This window comes from Hemiscyllium ocellatum, chromosome 7, assembly GCF_020745735.1.
Source record: "Hemiscyllium ocellatum isolate sHemOce1 chromosome 7, sHemOce1.pat.X.cur, whole genome shotgun sequence".
In the NCBI taxonomy this organism is placed as follows: domain Eukaryota; kingdom Metazoa; phylum Chordata; class Chondrichthyes; order Orectolobiformes; family Hemiscylliidae; genus Hemiscyllium; species Hemiscyllium ocellatum.
In genome coordinates this window covers 40,203,178-40,228,638 of record NC_083407.1, presented here as the reverse complement: position 1 = coordinate 40,228,638, position 25,461 = coordinate 40,203,178, and the positions used below count along the sequence as shown (strand labels likewise).

General features: G+C 40.7%; 1 protein-coding gene across 2 annotated transcripts in view; it reads right to left on the bottom strand.

The window, feature by feature from the left end:
• Positions 1-25,461, bottom strand: part of tmem163a (transmembrane protein 163a) — a 287,064-nt gene that overhangs the window by 11,962 nt on the left and 249,641 nt on the right. For both annotated transcript variants that reach the window (XM_060827842.1, XM_060827841.1), the window contains one exon: positions 4,143-4,254. In XM_060827842.1, coding sequence (XP_060683825.1) covers positions 4,143-4,254 — 112 coding nt within the window. The remainder of the gene's footprint in view (positions 1-4,142; positions 4,255-25,461) is intronic.

Genomic DNA, 25,461 nt, shown 5'->3' with positions numbered 1-25,461 from the left:
TGTGCTTGTGGGTTTTTGTGTGTGTGTGTGTGTGTGTGTGTGTGTGTGTGTGTGTGTGTGTGTGTGTGTGTGTGTGTGTGTGTGTGTGTGTGTGTGTGTGTACTGCACTCACTACACACGCACACAAAACTGAATTGTGGAATTGTCTGGCCAATGTTTGGAAATGATTGCAATCAAACAAGGATTAAATGTATGCAGTGTTATGTCTTTGTTCTGCAGATTAGGGTGTAGAATCAGTTTGGTTGGAAATGTGAAATTGTAAAGGTATGAAGTCACCTGTGGAAGTGCTTTCTAGACTCCCTAACAGCAACCACACTGTAGAACAGAGTATACAGGAAGAAGTGACAGAACCGATATGGCTTGTGAGAAAGGTACAACGATAACCATGGGTAATTTTCATCTACATATAGATTGGATCTATCAGGTTGGTAAGGGTAATCAGAATATGAACTCAGAGTTTCCAGCATGTTGCACGTTCTAAAGCCAACCAGAGTTCATGTGATATGAGATCTGGGAATGTCCAATGAGACAGGATTAATTAATTACCCCATGGTAATGGCATTCCTGAGTAGCAGTCACCATAAAATAATTGATTTATGTACTTTGTTTCAGGCAAGAATATTAAATCTAAGACAAGTGTTCTAAAACTAAACAAGGGCAATTATGAGGACTGGAATACTGAACTGGCTAAAGTGAACTGAGAAGATATAGGTCAATAGAGACATAGTGGTTGACATTTAAGGAGATATTTCAGGATACTCAGTAAATATATGTTCCAGTGAGAAAGAATGATTCTAAAGGAAACAAGCAAGTTAAATTTATGGCTACCTAAACAGGTTAACATGGTATCAAATTGAAAGAAAAGGCATATACATTTACAAAGGTGGAACACAAAATCAGATGATTGGGTAAAATATAAAGATCAACAAAGTATGACCAAAAGATGAATGAGGAATAAATATGAGGGGAAATTAGCTGGACATATAAAAACAACTAGTAAGAGTTTCTACAATTATTTAAAAAGGAAAAGATTAATTAATCAGAGCATTGGCTTTCTAAAGATAGTCTAGGAATTTATTAATGAAAAACAGGGAAATAGCAGATTAATTAAACAGATATTTTGCATTAGTCCTCAATGTATATGATAAAAACGGCATCCCAGAAATAATTACAAATTGGAATATGAAAGGAACTAAGCACTAGGAGCAGGAGTAGACAATTCAGCCTCTCAAGCTTGACAGTTTAATCATGGCTGATCACAGCAAAAAATTAAAACAATTACAATCACAAGGGATAAAGTGTTGAGAGAAGTATAACGACTAAAATCTAACAAGAGCCCTGGCCTTGATGGACTTCATCCTAGGGATGTTAAAAGAAGTAGCTGTTCATAAGTTCATAAAATATACGAGCAGAATTAGGCCATTCAGCCCATTGAGTCAGCTCTGCTATTTGATCATGACTGATATACTCCTCACCCCTATCTTTCTACCTTCTCTCTATATCCGTTCAAACCATTACCAATTAAAAATCAGACTAACTGCTCCTTAAACTTCTCACGGTCCCACTTTGAGATAGCAAAATCCACAGATTCACAACTCTTTTAAATTTGCTACTGCTTATCTGAAGATTATGTCCTCTTATCCTAGAGTGCCCCACAAGAGGAAGCATCTTCTCCATGTCTATTTCATCCGCACTTCTTATCATCTTGAATACCTCAATTTGATCTCCCCTCATTCTTCCAAATTCCAGAGAGTATAGGCCTAATCTGTTCATTATCTCTTCATACGACAAACCCCTCATCTCTGAGATCAATCCAGTGAACCTTCTCTGAACCGCCTCCAATGCCACGACATCTTTCCTCAAATAATGGAACCAAAACTGTGCACAATACTTCAGGTGCAGACTCACCAATACCTTATATAGTTGCAATAATACTTCCTAACCTTTATATTCCAATCTTTTAGCCGTAAAAGTCAGCATTCCATTCACTTTCTTTATTATGTGTACCTGCGTGCAAGTTTTCTGTGACTCATGAAAGAGTACACCTAGATACCTCTACAATGGAGCACCCAGAATCTCTCCCATTAAGGCAGTAGGTCACCTTCCCATTTTCTTGACCCAAATGCATGACCTCGCACTTGCCCACACTAAACTCCACCTGCCACATTTTGGCCCACTCTCCTAAACTATCTATATCTATTTATAAGTTCTTATTTTCTAATTGTAATTTACCATCCTGCCTATTTTTGTGTTGTCTGCAAATTTGGTGATAGAGCCTTCTATCCCTGTGTCCAAGTGATTAATGTAAACTGCAAATAGCTGGAGCCCAATGACTGAACCCCATGGCACCCCACTAGTTACATCTTGCCATCCAAAAAAAAACATTTATTCCCACTCTCTGTCTTCTGTCATCAACCACTCATCTATCCAGGCCAATAAATTACCCCAATCCCATATGGCCCAACCTTGTGAATTAACCTTTTGTGCAGCACCCTATCAAACGCCTTCAAGAAGTCCAGATAAATTACACCTACAGCATCCCCATTATCCACCATGCTTGTTGCATCTTTGAAGAACTCTAGCAAATTAGTCAAATATGATTTGCCCTTCATAAAACCATGTTGACTCTGATAAGATAATGTTCTGACTTTCTAAATGTTCTGATATTGCTTCCTTAATAAATGATTCTAACACTTTCCTGACAACAGATGTAAATATTTGAGGCCCCAACACTGTTCTCTGGGGCACACCAATTGTCACACCCTGTCAACCAAAAACAATTCAGTTATTCTGGTCCTCTGCTTTCTGTTCGCCAACCAATTCTGTTGATCAAGTGAATTTACTGTTTTTACTTTTCCAAATTCCTTAGATTCCCATGAGACTGGCAAACTGCAAATTGTACTCCTCTATTCAAAAATAAGGGAGACAGATAGCAGAAACCTACAAACCGGTGAGCCTGTCATTTAGAAAATCTTAATGCAACATGGTTTTGAAAGAAAATTCATGTTTGATTAATTTCATAGAGGACTTTGAGAAAGTAACAAACAACATACTTGACAGATAGAGGATTCATTGGCTAATAGAAAGCAGAAGAGCAGAATCAATGGGTTGTTTTTGGGTTGGCAGGATATGACAAATGGTATGCCACAGGGAACCGTGTTGGGGCCTCAAGCATTTACTTGGACGAAGGTGTGAATGTGTAGATATAGATAGATTAAGTGAATGGACAAAAGATTTGCTGATGAAGAATAACATGGGAAATATGAACTTATCCATTTTGGCAAGAAGACAATAGTAACGTTATTTAAATAGAGACTGCAGAGTTAGATTGGTGTTTGTATAGGCATAATAAATGATTCGAAAAGCCAATGGAATGTTGTCTATTATTGCAAAGGGGATAAAATATAAAAGTAAGGATGTTTTGCTACACACATATAGAATGTTGGCAAGGCCACATCTAAAGTATTTTGCTCTCTTTATTTAAAGAAGGATGAAAATATGTTAGAAGTTGTTTGAAAAAAGTTCAACCAGCTGATACCTAGGATATTGGGTTATCGAATGAGAAAAGATTAATTTGGGACTGTATTGATTCGTGTTCAGAAGAATGAGAGATGATCTGCTTGAAACATTTGATATACTGAGGAGACTTGGCAGATGAATGCTGAAAAGATGTTTCCCTTATTTGGTTTGAGAGAACGGATCTAGGAATCACAGTTTAAAAGTAATCACGTTTTTAAGTAAATGAAATTGCTTTTCACAGGTATTTAAAAGAAATTAATATTAAAACCTGTCAAATATCAGAAATTTGGGAATGAATAAAGGCAGCTATTACTCTCTCAGGTGTGCTGAGCCAAATGTACTATACTTTATATCATTCTATTGTCTGTATATATTTCATGATGAAGGCTCTTGCCCAAAACATCGATTCTCCTGTTCCGCGGATGCTGCCTGACCTGCTGTGCTTTTCCAGCACCTCACTCTCAACTCTATATTTTTTCAGTCATGATGTTTAGAGTTTGTACTGCATTGCTCCAATGTATCATACCTTCCTGTTTCCTATTGAACGCCAAGAATATTTTGCTGTCAAGTATTTTAATTGACCCTATATCAGAACATTATATTTGTGAAGTGTCAATACTCACCATCAGTTATCAGAGCTTTGCTTGTGAGGATTCTTCCAAGCATAAACTTAACCACAGCCAGAATACTGCAGAGTATTCCACTAATGATGGAAACACTAAAAAGGAAATCATCCTAAAAACAAAAAATACATGTTTTAGTGCAATATCCAACTGTGTTCACAGAGTCATAGAAATGTACAGCTGAAACAGACCCTTCAGTCCAACTCATCCATGCCGACAAGATATCCTAAATTAACCTAGTCCCATTTGCCAGCACTTGGCCCATATGCCTTCTAAACCCTTCCTATTGTTTAATAGTTTCAGAAACAAGAGTATGCTGATTGGTAACTGCCTCCGCAATGCTCAAGAAAAAGACTTGTAATTGGTCTAACACATTTTCAGCTCTGATCTCCAGCATCTGCAGTCCTCACTTTCTCCTAAATATAAACAAGAATATCTTTGAGAATTCAGAGATATTAGTTTTTGACAGCAAAACAAACTGATTCATTTTATTAGAATGGTGTCATTAACCAGAAGGAAAAATGTAAACTTTGTGGCAGCCATGAAATATGTCACTTCAATCTTTATGTTTTTTTAATTTTCACTGTCATTGTTCTAGCACTCTGAAACTGAGTAAAATGGTATTTTAAAAACCTGAATATTCATTAAAACTGAAAACAAATGCCAAAATACCAAAATATTTCTGAGTTCAATACCATAAGAAATAAAGATCAATCCTAGCTGAGAACTGGGACAATAGAAAACACCCACTTGAAATGTACAAAAGCACCACGATGAGACCTACTAACAGCTCTTTTTTCTGAGCTTTCAGGAGGTTATCTTAAGAAGGTAATAATGATCTAAATGATCATCCAAGACATCAAGCGATTAAACATGCAATCAAGAAAATTTTAAAGGTCATCCAAAAATGTCCTTCTGCCTTATTGAAAGGCCATTCAGCATATTGTGTTCCAGCTGGCTCTTTGCAAGAACAACTCAGCTGTTCCCTTTCCGTTGCCTTTTCCCAGTAGCCTTGAGAACCTCTCTTCAAACAATTCTCCAATTATCATTTTAAAATGAATCTGCTGTACTCAGGCAGTTCAATTCAGAACCTGAACATTTGCTGTAGAGATAGGTTCTGCATGTCTTATTGGTTCTTTTGTCATCCATCTTCAATTGGTGCTCTCTGATTTTCAACGCTTCCAACTGTCTCTCCCTATTTGTCCAGATACTTCATGATTTTGAATATTCTTTAAACCTCCTCTTCCCCAAAAAAAGCAACCTCAATTTCTCCAATATATCCATGTAACTGAAGTCCATCATCCTTGAAACTATGCTAGTGAATATTTTCTGTATTCTCCGTAAAACTTTCACATCCTTCCTAAAGTGTAGCTCCAGCTATAGTGCTCTCATTGATGCCAAACTAATGTGTTAGAAAATGTCATCATAACTTACATGTTTTGAATTCTATGCCTCTATTTCCAATACGCTTTTTAAAACTCTCTCAATCTGCCACACAACCTTAAATTATTTATACAGATAAAAACCCAAGTCTGTTCTTGCACACCTTTAGAATTGTATCCTTTACATTAATCTCTCTCTTCTCGTTCTTCATACCAAATATTATAAGTTTACGCTTCTCTGCATTAAATTTTACCTGCCACATGTCTATCCATTCTACTTGTTAATACGCTGCTGAAATCTATTATCCTTTTTATAATTCACACTACTTCAAAGCTTCATGTCAACTTCAAATTTTATAATTGTGCCTTGTTCACTTAAAATTACCTCATTATTATATATAAAGAAATGCAGTGGTCTTGTAGCTACTGGTAAATCCCCTAAGTAACTTCCTCATATCATATAACAATCTTCATCACCGTTCTCTGTTTCCTGTCAATCGGCCAACTTCATTTCTGTCTGCTGCTTTCTCTTTTATTCTATGGGCTTTAACTTTGCTGGAAAATCCATTTTGTGACACTTTCTTGAACACCTTTGCAAATACTTGGATATGTTGTTAACTGTATTAGGTAAAAACAATGACTGCAGATGCTGGAAACCAGATTCTGGATCAGTGGTGCTGGAAGAGCACAGCAGTTCAGGCAGCATCCAACAAGCAGCGAAATCGACGTTTCGGGCAAAAGCCCTTCATCGGGAATCAGATTATCACAAAGTTTGACCTGGGTTAAAAAATGGCAAGCAGTGTCAACAAATGTGAAAATTGTCAGGATGTATCGAAGCAGTCAAGACCCGTCAAAAACTGTTTTTATGCATGAGATTTTTTTCTTAATGGTGTTGCCTGTAGTATAGAAAGATAGTAATAGAACTATCTTTTCTTCTGTTTGCATGAGTTCTTGTAGATGCCAAGTGTGTTGCCATGGCAGGTGAAGAGGAAACGGATGGTGGGTGCAAGTAGGCACTAAGTTTGTATCAGAACTAAGAGGGGCTATGGAGTATGAATAGAGGGGCATGGGAAGGTATGAGGGTATGTGGGATATAGGAGGGGCTATATGGTGGCATAAGGGGTTTGAGAGACCATGGAGGAATAGAATGGATTATTTGATACCTGGACTGTGAGGGACTGAGTAGACGTGATGGGATATAGAATTGTAGAAGGCTGAAGGCTGGAAGAATGTTTTCTATTTAATTTTATTTTGGTTTTGAATGAAGTACTGGAGCCACAAGGTTGTCTTTCTGAATGGATTGCCTCATAAACTGGCAGCCTCCTCAGTTTTTCCCAGTTCACTCAGGCTGATTCCCAATCCAGTCCACACCTGCTGGGCTAAAATGGGTTGAGCTGACAGACATTTTTAAAGATCAAGTTCCCAAAGCCAGAAATCCTCCTACTTCCATGCACTTGACATGGGAATGAAATGGAGACTGTTATGTTATTTGTGTTGGGAGGAATTAGGCTTTAGAAACTCAGAAACTCAGCCAAACCAAGGTGGGATCTAGATGGAGTGCACACAGCTCACACCTAATAAGAGTGGCAGCACAATCACTGCAAATCAGTCTCTGACCTCATTAAGGAAGTGCCTATTGGCTATGGGCATGATGTACAACCCCACAAGCAGCTTCCCTACATAGAAGGGCAGCAAGATCATCTAGTGGGAGGTAGTCAGGATTGCTTGGCCATTAGCCAGTAGCAGCCTCTGGTTTTGAGGTGAAGCCAAAATCCTCACTCAAGCTTTGTGTGGATCTGCAATAAAATAAGTAAAAACCTTTCTGTTTTTTTTTAGGGTATCAGTCTTCAGAGGTCATTTTATAAATTGTGGACTTTTCCTGTGCACATCAAGAAACTAGCAATAGGAGAAACATGTCCAATTGTGCTGCAGTGTTCATAAACCAATTTGTCAATGCTCCTGAAAAGGTCATTAGGTCCCCAATTTTTAAATGAAATTAGCTTAATGCTGATCTCAAATATATCAAAAAGGCCCATGGCTATCCCCATTTCAAACAAGTATGTTATTTGGGTGATGGATTCTCAGGGGACATAGTACGAACAGCCAAGTTTCTGGTATTTAGACTGGCTCTAATGCAATGAGGGGTACGTCAGGTTCCAAGAGATCAATTGTGTTAGGGGACTTTCTAGTCCGAGCTTCAGACAGATGTTTCTGTGGCCAGCAGCAAAAACTCAAAATAGTGTGTTGCCTCCCTGGTGCCAGGATCAAGGGTGTCTCAGAGACGGTGCAGAATGTTCTCAAATGGGAGAGGGGCCAGAAGGAGGTCATTGTACACACTGGAACCAACGAAATAGGAAGGGAAAATGTTGTGATTCTGAAGGGAGATTACAGAAAGTTAGGCAGGAATTTAAAAAGGAGGTCCTCAAGAGTAGTAATATCTGGATTACTCCCAGAGCTATGAGCTAGTGAAGACAGGAATAGGAAGACAAAGCAGATGAATGCATGGCTGAGGAGCTGATGTGTGGGAGAAGGATTCACATTTTTGAATCATTGGAATCTCCTTTGGGGTAGAAGTGACCTGTACAAGAAGGACGGATTGCACCTAAATTGGAAGGGGACTAACATACTGGCAGGAAGATTTGCTCGATCTGCTCAGGAGGATTTAAACTAGTAAGGTGGGTGGGAGGGGGGAGTTGTTGGTGTGTGGGACCAAGGGAGATATTGAGGAAAGAGATCAATCTGAAACTGGTACAGTTGAGAAAAGAAGCGAGTCAAACAGCGCAGGCAGGGACAAAGCAGAGAACAAGATAAGACTGATAAATTAAATTGCATTTATTTCAATGCAAAGGGCCTAACAGGGAAGGCAGATGAACTCAGGGCATGGTTAGGAAGATGGGACTGGGATATCATAGCAATTATAGAAACGTGGCTCAGGGATGGGGAGGACTGGCAGCTTTATGTTCCAGGATACAAATACTGCAGGAAGGATAGAAAGGGAGATAAGAGAGGAGGGGGAGTGGTGTTTTTGATAAGAGATAGCTGTACTGAGAGAGGGCATTCCCAGAAATACATCCAGGGAATTATTTGGGTGGAACTGAGAAATAAGAAAGGGATGATCACCTTATTAGGATTGTATCATAGATCCCTTAATAGTCAGAGGGAAATTGAGAAACAAATTTGTCAGGAAATCTCAGCTATCTGTAAGATTAATAAGGTGGTTATGGTAGGGGATTTCAACTTTCCAGATATAGACTGGGGACTTCATAGTGTTAAGGGTTTAGATGGAGAGGAATTTGTTAAGTGTGTACAAGAAAATTTTCTGATTCAGCATGTGGATGCACCTACTAGAGAAGGTGCAAAACATGACCTACTCTTGGGAAATAAGGCAGGGAAGGTGACTGAAGTTTCAATGGGGGAGCACTTTGGGGCCAGAGACCATAATTCTATTAATGTCAAAATCGTGATGGAAAAGGATAGACCAGATTTAAAAGTTGAAGTTCTAAACTGGAGAAAGGAGAAAGTGAGGACTGCAGATGCTGGAGATCAGAGCTGAAAATGTGTTGCTGGAAAAGCACAGCAGGTCAGGTAGCATCCAAAGAGCAGGAATTCCTGAAGAAGGGCTCATGCCCGAAACGTCGATTCTCCTGCTCTTTGGATGCTGCCTGACCTGCTGTGCTTTTCCAGCAACACATTTTCAGCTCTAAATTGGAGAAAGGCCAATTTTGATGGTATTAGGCAAGAACTTTCAAAAGCTGATTGGGGGCAAATGTTCACAGGTAAATGGACAGCTGGAAAATGGGAAGCCTTCAGAAATGAGATAACAAGAATCCAGAGAAAGTATATTCCTGTCAGGGTTGGAGGATTTGAGCTATAGGGGGATGTTGAATAGGCTGGGACTGTTTTCCCTGGATTGTTAGAGGCTGAATTATCCTATCCATGCCTCAGAGCATCAGGGGCATGGATAGGATAAGTTTTTTTCCCTGGGGTGGCAGAGTCCAGAACCAGAGGTCATAAGTTTAGGGTGAGAGGGGAAAGATATAAAAGAGACCTAAAGGGCAACTTTTTCACACAGAGGGTGGTACGTGTAAGGAATGAGCTGCCAGAGGAAGTGGTTGAGGTTAGAAACTGCAACATTTAAAAAGCATCTGGATGGGTATATGAATTGGAAGGGTTTGGAGGGATACGGACCGGGTGCTGGCAGGTACGACTAGATTGGGTGGGGATATCTGGTCAGCATGGACTGGTTGGATCTAAGGGTCTGTTGCTGTGCTGTACATCTCTATGACAATGTGTATTAAAACCTTAATGAATATGGTGGATGATGCTCTCCTGGTGCAAAACAGGCACATATCCCTACTTTGTTCCTTAACACTGCTGTTTTCCAGCTGTACACCAGAACTGTCAAATTTCTTGGTCTGCATATTTTAAGGAACATGTGACAAGAACTGCTTTATTCATTTAACTTAAATTATTTCATAACTTTAACATTTGAGAGATCATAGTGCCTTTAAGACTTACATCTGTATACAGCAGTTTCATTTGCACTAATGACTGGGTTAGACTGCCATTGCATGTTTTAAACTGATGAGGCAGAGGTCCCTTGCCATTTACATAATGGATTACTCAAGGTTTTCATCTTGCTTCATTTCCATTCTATGGTATTTAGAAGTTGTTTAGAAGAATTCCTCTGGGGAAAGTACGGAGCTGATAACTGAGTCGTGAGTAGCAAAATGTCAAGTTTAATTCATTGCTTGTACTGAGCAATAAGTGAATGGTGCCCTTTGAGAGTAGATGAAGAAGAAGTATAGAGGTAGGTGTGATACATCCAAGCTTGCTACTTATGGTTGGATGCAGAGTGGAGAACTCGTATGCAGGGATAATTGAAAAAGTTAGTAAATTATTATACATGTCTGATAACATCTTTGGAGAGAAAAACAGAATTGGAATTTGAGTCCGATATGACTTCTTCAACTGACAAAGAGTCATATCAGACTCTAAACATTAGCCTGATATCTCTCTCCACTGATGCTGACAAATTATTGGCAGAATTTCTGAGTTTTTACAGTACTTTTTGTTTTCATAGCAGATTATTAGTAAATTATTAAAATCCTGTCTTGTTTTCAGCTATTGCTGCCAATTCACTTTTCATTGTAAAATGATTGAAATACCAGCTACAATTCAAAATGACACTCCTATTTGGTTGTGTAGTGCTTATGATACTGAAGTTAAAACCTAGATTACATGAGTTTGAATCCCACCATGGCAAAGTTAATTCAAATAAATCTTGTAATTTGTGGACTTGTTATGTCAACATAAGCTGGGAATGGTATTATTTCTACACCTATTGTACTTATGGAGATTTTTAAATTTATAGATGTTCGTTTGTTCTTCTTAATGGCATGTATCCATACGTTACCTTGATTTTGCTCCTAACAAAATTGACTCCATATGTGGATGAAGAAAATTTTAGAAGGAAGCTTGGCTCTAACACTGAATTATGGGAAACATCATGGTCTATTATTCTTTTGCCTGAAAAACAATAATCGACTATGACTTGCTGTTTGCTGGCCTTAAAGCAATTTTTTACCTCAGACCTTTTTTTTAAATTTCCTATTTTATGAGCTACAGATTTGTTAACCATCCTCTTTTGTTGTACTTTATCAAACACTGTTTAAAATCCATGTAGACAACATCTACAGCTTGCCCTTTGCTGTTATTTCCTCCAAGCTATGGAGGGCACAAATTTCAATAATTTGGCTCCTTTGTAACAAAGCTGTTTCTTTGCACAAAAGCTGACAGCCTGGAAGTGTGAAGATTCACTGGGTCCATCAGCATCTGAGCAGTCTCAAACATATGTGATCTTACTTAAAGATTGTAAGGTAAGGTAAAGTCCCAAATGACTAGAGAGAGAGAGAGAGAGAGAGAGAGAGAGATGACTGGTGGTCAGTTTAACCTGAGAATCACCCCATGTCTCAAATGAGAAAAGAGGTTGAGAAGGAGAGTTCTTTGTGACTTCAGCCAGTATGGGAAGTATCAAACCTTTTTTCTGAAATGAAAGAACACAATTGTGCAAAGACAAAAAACAGGGAAGATCAGATCAGGAAGCTTTCTGATTCCCACTCATTGATTGAGACTGAATGACTGATTTAGTGTAGAGCAGTCGATCTAAGTGCAGAATCCCTCCCCAAAGCATATTTTGAAAAGCACATCCCTCATGTAGGTGTGCGATATCCCTTCAAAGGCCTTCTCCTGGTCCAGGCCGGTGAGGCAGGTGTCAACTCTCCTTGTCCTGCACGTAGACAGTCATATCCCTTAGGAGCACTAGACTCTCCAAGCTTGTCCTGCCCAGTACAGCACAGGTTTGCTCAGGGTGAATCATCAATCCCGGAGCGGACCTGACCCAATTTGCGATAACTTTAGACAAGATTTTATAATCCACATTCAACAGTGAAATTAGTCACCACTGTTGAATTACCTCCCTCCCTTCCCTTTTGTCAATGAGGATGATGATACCTTTCCTCAGGATTTGCACATGCTACCTGCCAGAATCATACTGTCATGCACCTCTAGCGGGTCCTGCTAATCAAGTCCCATAGAACTGAATACAACTCATTCCTTTCAAATATGGCATCTGGTTGTTGGAGCCTGGATGGTCCTGGTGTGGTACAGAAGTTCCAGCCCATCTCACATAACCCTTGACATTTTGCTTGTGTGTGAATGTGCAATCTGTTGAGAATGAAAAATTGATTTGCCCGCAAGCAGAGGGACTCCCTCTCCCAAGATTTTAGTCTGCCTCCATACTTAGTCTCAAAAGAAAAAATTTCACTCTAATCCATATTTCATTTTTATACCTGTGAATACGCACAGCTCGACCAGTTATTTTCAAAACTCCTCAGGGTACACCATTGAACCTTCCTGAAAGAACATTGGTCGCAATATTGCAGATGTTCAACTTTTTTGAATAGGTAGATGCTGATCTATAATTAGAAGCAATTATTCAAGAATCTGACCCCTGCTGTGCATTGATACTCCTTACTTTGAGGAGTGTTTCTGAGCACTGGGAGTATTTCACAATTAATTATCTTTAACAGTTACTTTTTGACTTATTACCTAGGACTGAAAAACCTTACTGTGTAGCTTACTGTGTACCTTGCTGTGTACCTTACTGTGTATCTTACTGTGTAGCTTACTGTGTAGCTTACTGTGTACCTTACTGTGTATCTTACTGTGTAGCTTACTGTGTACCTTACTGTGTACCTTACCGTGTAGCTTACCGTGTACCTTACTGTGTAGCTTACCGTGTACCTTACCGTGTACCTTACCGTGTAGCTTACTGTGTAGCTTACCGTGTACCTTACCGTGTACCTTACCGTGTACCTTACTGTGTAGCTTACTGTGTACCTTACTGTGTAGCTTACTGTGTAGCTTACCGTGTACCTTACCGTGTACCTTACCGTGTAGCTTACTGTGTACCTTACTGTGTACCTTACTGTGCAGCTTACTGTGTGGCTTGCTATTTTCCTCCTCTGTGAAATTGGTGACATATATCACCCTTTTCGGCTCACTCCATTCTCCTGAAAAATGTTTTGCACCCGACCCAAAGTGTCCTTCACCCTTGAACTAGGGAGGCAATGGATTACTGTCGTGATGAATGTGTGCCTCCTAATTTATGAAAGTTCTGACAACGCATTTCCATGTTTTAATGTTCCTTCCTGCCCAGTCCCTTGCCTGAATTGCACTACCTCAGAAGTTACCGCAATGTCAGTTTGAAAGTGGCACACATTAATTTTAGTTAATGCTTCTAATCCTGTTCTGTGCTAATATTCTTACTGATATATTTTTAATCCACCTGCTCTGGGGCAGCTTGGATTTATACCTGGATTTTCTGGCCCAGAGGTCAGGATAATAACATTGCGTTCAAATATAAAACATAGAACAGGACATCACAGAAATAAAAATATTAGAATAAAATATTTTAAATCGACCTATTCACATTTACCACTGGTGGAGGTCTTCTGACAGATCTTCAAACAGTCAAACCTTTTAGCTCAGAAGTAGGGGCACAATAGCTGCACCACTATGAGAATTATGCATTCATTGGCTGCTATGTTTGTCCTAATTGAAAACTTCGTAAGTACTAACTGAGTACTTTTAAGTGGTGAAATACTGGAGAGCTAAAATAGCGGAGAGGAAAGGCTGTTTGTACTTAAAGTTGATGTGTTACTAGAATTGGTGGAAGTCATTCAAGGATATTGCATGGAGCCAGGCTAGAAATTGCAGAGGCACAGCAAGTCAGGCAGCATCCGAGGAGCAGGAAAATCAACATTTTGGGCAAAAGCCCTTCATCAGAAATGAGACTGGGAGCCTTGGGGGTGGAGAGATAAATGGGAGGGATGTAGAGCTGGGGAGAAGGTAGATGAGAGTGCGGTAGGTGAATGGAAGTGGGGGTAAAGGTGATAGGTCAGAGAGGAGAGTACAGCAGATAGGTGGGAAGGAAGATTGACAGGTAGGACAAGTCATGAGGACAGTGCTGAGCTGGAAGGTTGGAACTGAGGTAAGGTGGAGGGAGGAGAAATGAGGAAAGTGGTGAAGTCCATGTGGATGCCCTGGGGTTGGAGGGTCCCAAGGCAGAAGATGAGGTGTTCTTCCTCCAGGCATCGGGTGGTGAGGGTATGACAGTGGAGGAGGCCCAGTACCTACATGTCCTTGGCAGATTGGGAGGGGGAATTGAAGTGTTCAACCACAGGATGGTGGGGTTGATTGGTGCGGGTGTCCCGGAGATGTTCTCCGAAGCACTCTGCAAGTAGGTGGCCGGTCTCCCCAATCTAGAGGAGACTGCATTGGGAGCAACGGATACAATAAATGTGTGGAAGTGCGTGTGAAACTTTGATGGATGTGGAAGGCTCCTTTTGGGCCTTGAATGGAGGTGAGGGGGGGGGGAGATGTGGGTACAGGTTTTGCAATTCCTGCAGTGGCAAGGGAAGGTGCCAGGAGGTGAGGGTGTGTTGTTTGGGGGCATGGACATGACCAGGTAGTCGCGGAGGGAACGGTCTTTGCAGAAAGTGGATAGGTTTGGAGAGGGAAATATATCCCTGGTGGTGGGGTGGTTTGTAGGTGGCGGAAATATCAGCGGATGATGTGATTTATGCGAAGGTTGGTGGGGTGGAAGGTGAGGATCAGGGGGAATCAGGCATCTGCGCCACCTTGTGCTCCCACAGTTGAACAGTTCATCAATTTCACCAACACATTCCACCCCAACCATAAATGCACTTGGACCATCTCTGACACCTCCCTCCCTTCCTGGACATCTCCATCTCCATCAAAGATGACCAAATCAACATTGACAAATCCACTGACTCCCACAGCTACCTGGATTACACTTCCTCCCACCCTACATCCTGCAAAAATGCTATCCTTTATTCCCAATTTCTCCATCTCCCAGGAGGGCCAGTTCCACCACAGAACACACCACATAGCGTCCTTCTTTAAAGACCACCATTTCCCCTCCCACACGTTTGAAGATGCCCTCCAGTGCATCTTATCCACGTCCTGCACCTCCCCCCTCGAATGCCACCCCTCCAACTGCAACACGGACAGAACCCCCATCAACCTATTGCACTCTCAGCTACCTTCTCCCTCGCCCCATCCCTGTCCCATTTATCTCTCCACCCCCAAGGCTCCCAGCCTCATTCCTGATGAAGGGCTTTTGCCAGAAATGTCGATTTACCTGCTCCTCAGATGCTGCCTGAACTGTTGTGCTTTTCCAACACCACTCTACTCCAGAATCTGGTTTCCAGCATCTGCAGTCATTGTTTTTATCTAGCCTTGCTTACGCTGTTAGTGCCAACGTGGACCACAACAACTGGAGCTTCCCCCTTGTGCTCCATTATCCTTTCAAGCCGATCGGAGATGTCCTGCACCTTGGCACTGGACAGGCAACACACCATGCGGGACTCCTGATCCAGCTCACAAAGGATACTATCTGTCCCCCAAATTATAGAATCTCTTATAACAACTACTTGTCTTTTTGCTCCTCCTCTTGAGTTGCCTTCTGCACAAAGGTGCCGTGGTCAGCTGGCTCATCCTGTCCACAGCCCTTTTACTCACCCATACAGGGAGCAAAAATCTCATACCTGTTGGACAAGGTCAAAGGCTGAGGCTCCTCCATTTCTGAACTCAGAATCCCCCCACCTGCCTCTCTTGCAGTCACACCCTGTTGTTCCTGATGACTAACTGAATTTGAATTACTTAATGTACAGGGTGTGACTCCCTCCTGAAACAAAGCATCCAGGTAACTCTCTCCCTCCCGGATATGCCGCAGAGTTTGAAGCTCAGATTCCACATCATCAATTCTGATCCGGAGTTCTTCCAGCAAACAACCCTTGCTGCAGATGTGGTCACTGCCGCTCACAATGGGATCAGCCAGCTCCCACATCATACAACCACAGCACATCACCTGCCCAGCCATCTTTATTTATTTAATTAATTGATACAAATTTATGATGGGAAGTTGGATTTTGTTTCAAACAATTAGCAAATGAATGGAAACAGTTCTGAATCTACATTAATGCAGCTCTATTCTCGGTTGGAAAAGGTGCTCTCATGCAAGTCATAATGGATGTTACTTTCTCATAGTGTACTGTTTGGTTCATCTGACAAATAGGTCAAGATCAGCAGCTTCAGAATCTGAAACATGAATGTTAGATAAACCTGAGATTACCATCTAGTCCCAAAGCTAAAGCACTAATGTATTATGATAGTAGTTTGCTGCTAACAGCTCATTAAATATTAATAAACTGACAAACTAAGATGGCTTGAAAGGCAATGAATTATAAAAATAGCCCATACCTTCTACATTTTCCTTCAAGCACCATGTAAATTTTGAACTCTTTAACCACAGTTTTAACCCAAAAAAAGGGAAGCTGATTCTCAGATGTCAAGAGCTCAATACTGCCTTAGAATAGACTTTCTCCCATTAGAAAATATGGGAATGAAACTAATCGACAAAGTCAGGGAAGCACAAAAGAGAACACAAAATATTGACAAGTAAAACCCAAGGGTGGTTTATAAATACATTCAGGAAAAAGTAATGTACATTGAAAATCATGAAGGTATCTTAAGTGTGGAGGGAGAAGACAGAAGCATGAATCTTAAAAAGAATAGTTTATGTCAATCAAAATTACAAAAGAGAGAGAATATGCAGACATTATAATTAAGGAGGAGTGTGAAATATTGGATGACATAAAATATTAAGGTTTCAGCAGCTTTGAGAATAGATAAGTCATGTGGCCCAGATGAAAGGTAACCAATATTGTTCGGAGAAACAAAGGAGGAAATCGTGGTGGCTTTGATCTTCAGTTTTTAATCCTTTCTGGCTTAGGCACAGCACGAGGAAACTGTGGGGCTGCTAATGTTGGGGCATTATTTAAAAAGAGAGGAAGACATAGACTGAATATTTACAAGTTGGTTTGCCGAACTTGTCAGCAAATTGTTGGAAAAAATTCTGAGTGACATTTTGAAAGGTGCTGATTAACAAAGAATAGTGAACATGGACTGGTTAAGGCAAGGTAATTTCTGATTATATTTGATGTTTGGAGACCTAACAAGGAGCGTCAAAGAGTACTGTATGCTTAATGTAATCAAAAAATTTTGACACGGTCTGACATGACAGACTGGAAAATTAGCAAGTTAAGTCCAAAAATTGTCTCAGATACAGAAAAACCAAGTGTAATCGTAAACATGTAGTTTTTGAGACTGGAAGATTGTTTCTAACAGGGCTTCTCAGAGCTCAATATTAGGTCCATGTTCTTCATGTTATATTTCAATTAGTTACACTAATATAGGAATGGTGATTAAGAAGTTTGCAGACAACACAAAAACTGACTGCACAATTGATAGTGAGGAAGAAAGCTATAAATTGCAGAAATGTATCAATAGATGGGTCAAGGGGTCAGAAAATGGCAAATGAAATTCTATCTGAAGAAGACTGAAGTGACATGTTTGTTCCAAGTGAAAGGAATACACAGTATATGATAGATTTCTACATTGTATAGAGTAACTGGGAGACCTTGGAGTTCATGCCCACAGATCCATGGAAGAGACTGGACAGACAGATAAGTTGACTAATAATATACATAGGATACTTTCAATTGTTAGCTAAAGCATACAAATATAAGAAGAGAGAGGTTATCGAGATATAAAACACTAGTTAGACACAGCTAGCTACAGTCTTGCCACTCCATTACGGATAGGGTGTGGCTGCATTCAAAAAGGTAAAGAGCAGTCTGCAAAGACTTAAGAATTTTAGCTTTGAGGAGAGATTGGAAAAGCTGGGGACATTTAACTTTAAACAGATGAACTGATGGCAAGATAATAATTGGAGTTTATGAAATTATGCAGGGCCTAAATCAAATGAAGTGCAAGGACAGATTTCCCATAACAGAGAGTTTGATCAATGAGGGGGGGGCTGGGGGCAGGGAGGCATAGAATTCAAGTTGAAGATTCAAGGGGAGGTGACAAACAGTTTTCACCCAGTGGATGGTGATGGTCTAGAACTCAGTGCCTGAAAGGGTGAAAAATGCAGACACTCATTGCACTTAAAACATCATTGCACTTTTGAAACATCAAAATCTCTTGAGAGTTAGAAAGTGAGATGGCTGGATGCCTTTCTGTCAACACTGTACAACACATTAAATCTATCATCTTTCATTGTCATATCCTTCTCAGAGTTGTTCTTTGGATAAAGAATGCCTGCACGAATATCTTCAAATACTGCAGTAACAAGAACATACTGACAGTTTGATATATATGCTGAGTTGCTGAAATAAATTAGTCTGTAACTAATAAGAGGAGCTGAATATCTAGTGTGAATTTTGTGTCATTAATTGCTTAGATTAATCCTAATAATTATATTTTGCCAAAAATAGATCAGTAAAATCTTGTCCCCAGAAAGCACAAGCTCTATTTTCAAGTTTAATTCATGATATTCAAACTCTGTACACACCATAAATACTTCCTAATACCTTTTAGCCAGCAAACACTACTGTTTCATTTCAGTTATTCAAGAGCACACTTTTGATACAGGCTGTAAAGGCAGGGATGGAAATTAATCCATGTCAACACTGGAACAGAAGGGTCATGATTTGTGATTTCCATGATTGTAGCAGAAAGGAAACCATCAGGCCAAGGGGAAAAGATGGTTCATGTGAGCATCTTAACTAAGAGCAAAGCTAGCCCCGTGAGCCTACTCTGCCATTCAATAAAGTGATGATTAATCTATTTTGCTTTGAATTCCATATTCCCATCTACACCCAATAATCTTTGTTTCCTTTGCCTAACAAAAATCTATTTACTTCTGCCTTAAAAATATTCAATAACCCCCACCTCTACTGTCTGCTGTACAATCAAAGAAACATATTCTCCTCATCTGTGTCTTAAAGTGGTGGCCTCTAATTTTTTATCAGTGCTCTCTGATTCTGGAGCCAATCAAAATAGGAAACATTCTTTCCTTGGCCATCTTGTCAGGAATCATCTTATGTATTTCAATTGAGTCACCCCTCACTTTTCTCAACTCCAGTGGAAACAAACTCAGTGTCTCCAACCTCTCTTTATAAAACAACCCTGTGGTCAAATAGCAAGTCAGGGGCTAGAAATCCTGTAGTGAGTGACTCATCTCCTGATTCCCCAAAGCCTGTCCATCATCTTTAAAGCACAAGTCAGGAGTGTGATAGAATACTCCCTGTTGCCTGGATGGGTGTAGTTCCAACAACACTCAAAAGGCTTGACACCATCCAGGACAAAGTAGTCCATTTGATTGGCAGCACATCCATTCCCGCCAGCACTCACTCTCAATACCAGCAATGTGTACTTTCTGCAAGTAGCATTGTATAAATTAACTCAGCTTAGATTACTTACAGTGTGGAAACAGGCCCTTTGGCCCAACAAGTCCACACCGACCCTCCGAAGAGCAACCCATCCAAACCCATTCCCCTATATTTAACCCTTCACCTAACACTACGGGCAATTGAGCATGGCCAATTCACCTAACCTGCACATCTTTGGACTGTGGGAGAAAACCGGAGCACCCGGAGGAAACCCACACAGACACGGGGAGAATGTGCAAACTCCACACAGACAGTTGCCCAAGGCGGGAATTGAACCCGGGTCTCTGGTGCTGTGAGGCAACAGTGCTAACCACCATGCTCCTTTGACAGCACCTTCCAAATTTCTGCCTCTACCATCTAGAAGGATAAAGGCATCAGATACATGCATTTCATGTTGCAATAACTAATTACATGCAACATTAATGTCATTGTTCCACCCCCCCTAATCTACACAACTAATGCTGTAAAACACCCGATCAATGATGGAAACCCCTATCAACAGCCCTAGGTTCCCCATGATCTCATGATGTTTATCTCACATCATTAACATCAGGCCTTGGGATCTTACAACATACCCCATTAATTTACAACAGTTACACTGTTTCTCAGACATTTGCCAGGCTTATTTATCTCTAAGGACTGTTTGAATGCTATTATTCATTGTATTCTTTACTATCCTTATCAAATTCTGTTACTCATTTTATATTTCCTACTATCCTAAGCACAGGAGGTACAAAAACATGCTAATTCCTACTAATTTCTATAAAATTCATAATATCAGTTCTAACATAAAGTTAGTTATATGCAAAGTTATATGATTATATCTAATATTAGAATTCTTTAGCCAGTGAGTTGTGAACAATTTCTGTCCCACCTCTCCTTGGAAGGTCAAGTAAACACAGCCCCTTTATCTTGCAGCTGCAACTATAACTCTTTCCAGTCACATGCCATCTTCTGCGGTGAAATTTACTGACTCTACTTAAATATTTCTACACTAACTCTTTTACTTAACAAGACAACACCTATTCCATTAATAGAACTGAAATGCAATCATTTTCACAGGTCAGTGAACTTGTCTGAACTCTTGAAGTTTTACAAGATATAATCTTGTTCCCTTTTTACCTTACCATTTGTCTCTGTTATTGAGGATTCATACTTTTCTTTTTTAATGCTTGTTAAACTACAAAAGGGCTGTCTGTTCCCAGACATCTTTTATCAGACTGCCTCTTACAGACATCTGCACCAGAACTGCATGTATATTAATTTGAAAGATTCTTTGTTCTGCCTAGACCCTATGACCTTGGATTTATCTTCTCAAAGCTATCATTGTCCTAACTTATGGTCTCACTTTAATATTGAACCAAGCAAGCAAATTCAGTTACTGCAGTAAAAATATTTGCTCTATTTATGCCAACTAAAAATCCACAGATTGCCAATTTGTGCCATCTCTGGCCATAGGCTGACCCAACAGCTCACATTCTACAAATGATATTATTTAGATAGTTTTCATTTTTTCTTATTCTGTCTTACAAATCAAACAACTTTAAATTTGCCCAAATTATATTTCATCTGCCGGGTTTTTACCAATTAATTCATCCGAGCTATATCTATCTGCATCCTCCCATGTCCTCTTCACAAACTGCCTTTGTGTCATCTAGAAACAGCTGCCATGCCTTCCAAGTCATTGATATCAGACAACAAGACAGTGGGGGTAGGGGGGAACCTATCAACAAAGACTGCATACTCAAACTACTGGGCCTGTGCCTCACAACACACTTCACATTCAACAACCAAATATATGAACAAATCAACGGCACTCCCATGGGCTCACCCATCTCTGGACTCATAGCAGAAGCGGTAATGCAAAGGTTAGAACAAACAGTCTTACCGCAAATTCAACCCAAACTCTGGGTCAGATATGTAGATGATACCTTTGTAATCATTAAAAACACAGAAATAGAGAACACACACCGGATCATCAACACCACACTCGCAGGAATCCGATTCACTAGACAGGAAGAAAAGGACAACCAACTCCCATTCCTAGATGTGATGGTACAGAGAACACCGAACGGAGATTTCACCACAAAGGTACACAGGAAAGCCGCACACACAGACCAACTCCTAAACTATGAAAGCAACCACCCCAACACACACAAAAGAAGTTGCATCAAGACACTGTTCAAAAGGGCCATAACACACTGCAGTACACCAGAACTGCAAAAAGAGGAAGAAGAACACCTATACAATGTATTCACCATAAAACGGATACCCCCGCAATTTCATCAACAGATGCCTTAGGGAAAGACAACGGAATGAGGACATGCCGCAACCCAAAGGATTAGCCACACTACCATATATCAAAAACATTTCTGAACTACAGCCAGACTGCTGCGACCACTAGGACTCATAACAGTACACAAACCAACAGCCACTCTCAGACAACAACTCACCAGGACGAAGGACCCGATACCCAGCATGAGCGAAACCAATGTAGTGTACAAAATCCCATGCAAGGACTGCACAAAACACTACATAGGACAAACAGGAAGACAGCTAATGGTCCGCACCCATGAACACCAACTAGCCACGAAACGACATGAGCAGCTAACCTTAGTAGCCACACACTCAGATGACAAGCAACATGAGTTCGACTGGGACAACACTACTATTATAGGACAAGCCAAACAGAGAACAGCCAGGGAATTCCTAGAGGCATGGCACTCATCCACAGATTCAATCAATTACCACATCGACCTAGATCCAATATACCGGCCACTGCAGCGGACAGCTGGAACTGACAACCGGAAGCGGCAGGTACAAGTCACTATATGCCAGAGGAAACATCACAGAAGCGCTTCACAGGAGGCTCCCAAGCACTAAGGATGTCACCTAGACAGGGGACGAAACATCTGCAACACAGATTCCCAGCTTGGCAAATAGAACCACAACAACGAGCACTCGAGCTACAAATCCTCTCCCAAACTTTGAATTGATACAAACTATCAATTGTAAAAAACCAAGGTCCCTGCAAGACTCTATTTGTCACATCTTTACAATCAGAAAAAGACCCACTGATGAATACGCCATTGTTTTCTGTCAGTCAACCAATTATCTATCCATGCAAATCTGTTAACCGCTACATCATGCGCTCCTGCATTGTGTCTTTTATGTGGCATACTAACCAATGCCTTTTGGAAATCCTGGGTACAGTATATTGTCAGGCCATTCTTCATCCACAGTGCAAGTCACTTCTTCGAAGAACTCCAATAAATTGGTTAAACATGATTTCCCATTTGCAGCTTTGAATAGAATTTGTAGCCATAACACTATATTCTGCATTCTGTTCTATTACCTTGATATTTTTATGTAAGGTATGATTTGTCTGGTTAACACACAAAACAATACTTTCCACTGTATTTTAGTACACATGACAATAATAAATCAAGTCAAAAAAAAAGGACCCAGCCTCTGCAGCTCTCTGTAATAAAGAATTCCATAGATTCATGACCCTTCGTGAGAAGAAATTGCTCATCATCGCTGCCTCATTTGGACAACTTCTTATTCTGATACTATTGCATAGAATCAAAGCTGCAGCACTGTATGCTTGTTCAGTAAAAGACCTTTTTTTTAAAGTGAAAAAAGAACAATCTCTCAAGCCAGAAACAGCATGACACTAATTCAAAATCCAAACTCTAAAATGAATGATATTAAATTATATATAAATCACACACCTTACATCATACTGTTAACTGTAAAGCGTAGGTACACACGCTGGGAGCAGCACCGGACATATCTATATATAGGGCGTCGAACTGCTGCAGTTACAGCACAGGGCTACTTGCATGTCAGCGAGTAGAAGCAGCATGCAACAGCCAGGGCTAAGAGATCCCATATCAGATTTAAGATCTGCAGTCCGACCACATCCAATTATAAATGCTTGTGGACAATTAAACAATGAACTGAAGAGATTGTGATGCTGAAAAGCACAGCAGGTCAGGCATCATCTGAGGAGCAGGAGAATCAATGTTTCAGGCATAGGCCCTTCATCAGGAATTAGGATTGTGGGCCAGGTGCTGAGAGATAAATGGGGGTGGGGGGGGGGGGGGGGGGGGGGAGCTGGGGGAAGGTAGATGAGGGTGGGGGAGAAGGTGATAGGTTGGAGAGGAAGGTGGAGTGAATAAGTAGGAAAGATGTCTGAAGGAAGAACACCTCATCTTCTGCCTTAGGACCCTGCAACAACACGGGATTAGTGTGGATTTCACCAGTTTCTTCATTTCCCCTCCCCCCATCTTATCCCAATCCCAAGCTTCCAACTCGGCAACACTCTCTTGACCAGTCCATAGTCTTTCCCACCTATCAGCCCTACCTTCCTCTCCAACCTATCACCTTCTCCCCTACCTTCATCTACCTCTCGCATTCTCAGCTACCTTGCCCTCAGCCCCACCCCCTCCCATTTATCTCTCAGTCCCCCGGCCCACAAGCCTCATTCCTGATGAAGAGCCTGTGCCCGAAACATTGATTCTCCTGCACCTCAGATGCTGCCTGACCTGCTGTGCTTTTCTAGCACCACACTCTTGACTCTGATCTCCAGCATCTGCAGTTCTCACTTTGTTCTAATGAACTGGAAGAGGAGAGTTTCCAAATATCTTCATCATCAATGACAAATGAATCCAGCACATCTTAGAAAATATAATGTTGAAACACTAGAATCTATCTTCAGGCAGAAATGCCAAGGGTTTGAATGATCTTGGCCTCCTTTTGAGGTGCGTAACATCACAGCTATCAGCCTTCAGCTAATTTAATTCACTCATACAGTCATAGAGATGTACAGCACAGAGATAGACCCTTTGGGCCAACTCATCCATGCCAACCAAACATTCTAAATTAATCTAGTCCCATTTGTCAGCACTTGGCCCATATCCCTCTAAACCTTCCCATTCATATACTCATCCAGAACCTTTTAAACATTAGAATTGTACCATCCTCCACCACTTTCTTGACAGCTCATTCCATATATGCACCACCCCCGCGGGAAAAAGTTGCCTCTTAGGTCCTTTTTACATCTTTAGCCTCTCACCCTAAACCTATGCCCTCTAGTCTGAACACCCACACAATAGGGAAAATGTCTATTTACTCTATACATGCCCCTCATGATTTTATAAACCTCTATAAGGTCACCCCTCAGCCTCCGATGCTCCAGGGAAAACAGCTCCAGCCTATATCACTCTATAGCTCAAACCCTCCAACCATGGCAACATCCTTGTAAATCTTTTCTAAACCCTTTCACGTTTCACAGCATCCTTTCGTTAGCAGGGAATCCAGAATTGCATGCAATATTCCAAAAGTGGCCTAACCAAGGTCCTGTACAGCTGCAACATGACCTCCCAACGCATGTACTCAATACTCTGACCAATAAAGGAAAACATACCAAATGCCTTCATCACCATCCACCTACCCATGACTCCACTTCCAAGGAACTATGAATCTGCACTCCAAGGTCTCTTTGTTCAGCAGCAGGACCTCACCACTACGTATGTAAGTCCTGCCCTGATTTGCCTTTCCAAAATGCAGCATCTCATATTTATTTAAATTTAAACCCATCTGCCACTCCTCAGCCTACTGGCCCATTTGATCAAGATTCCGTTGGAATCTGAGGTAACCTTCTTCGCTATCCACTACACCTTCAATTTTGGTGTCATCTGCAAACTATATCTCCTATTTTCAAGTCCAAATCATTTCTATAAATGACGATCCTTGTGGCACATCACTGGTCACAGGTCTCCTGTCTGAAAAACAACCCTCCACCACCGCCTATATTCTATATTCAAGTCTTTTATATTCAAGCCAGTTCAGCATCTAAATGGCCAGTCCTCCCTGTATTCGATATGATCTAACCTTGTTAACCTGTCTACCATGAGGAACCTTGTCGAATGCCTTACTGAAGTCCATATAGATCACGTCCACCGCTCTGCCCTCATCGATCCTCTTTGTTACTTCTTCAAAAAATTCAATCAAATTTGTGAGACATGATTTCCCATGCACAAAGCCATG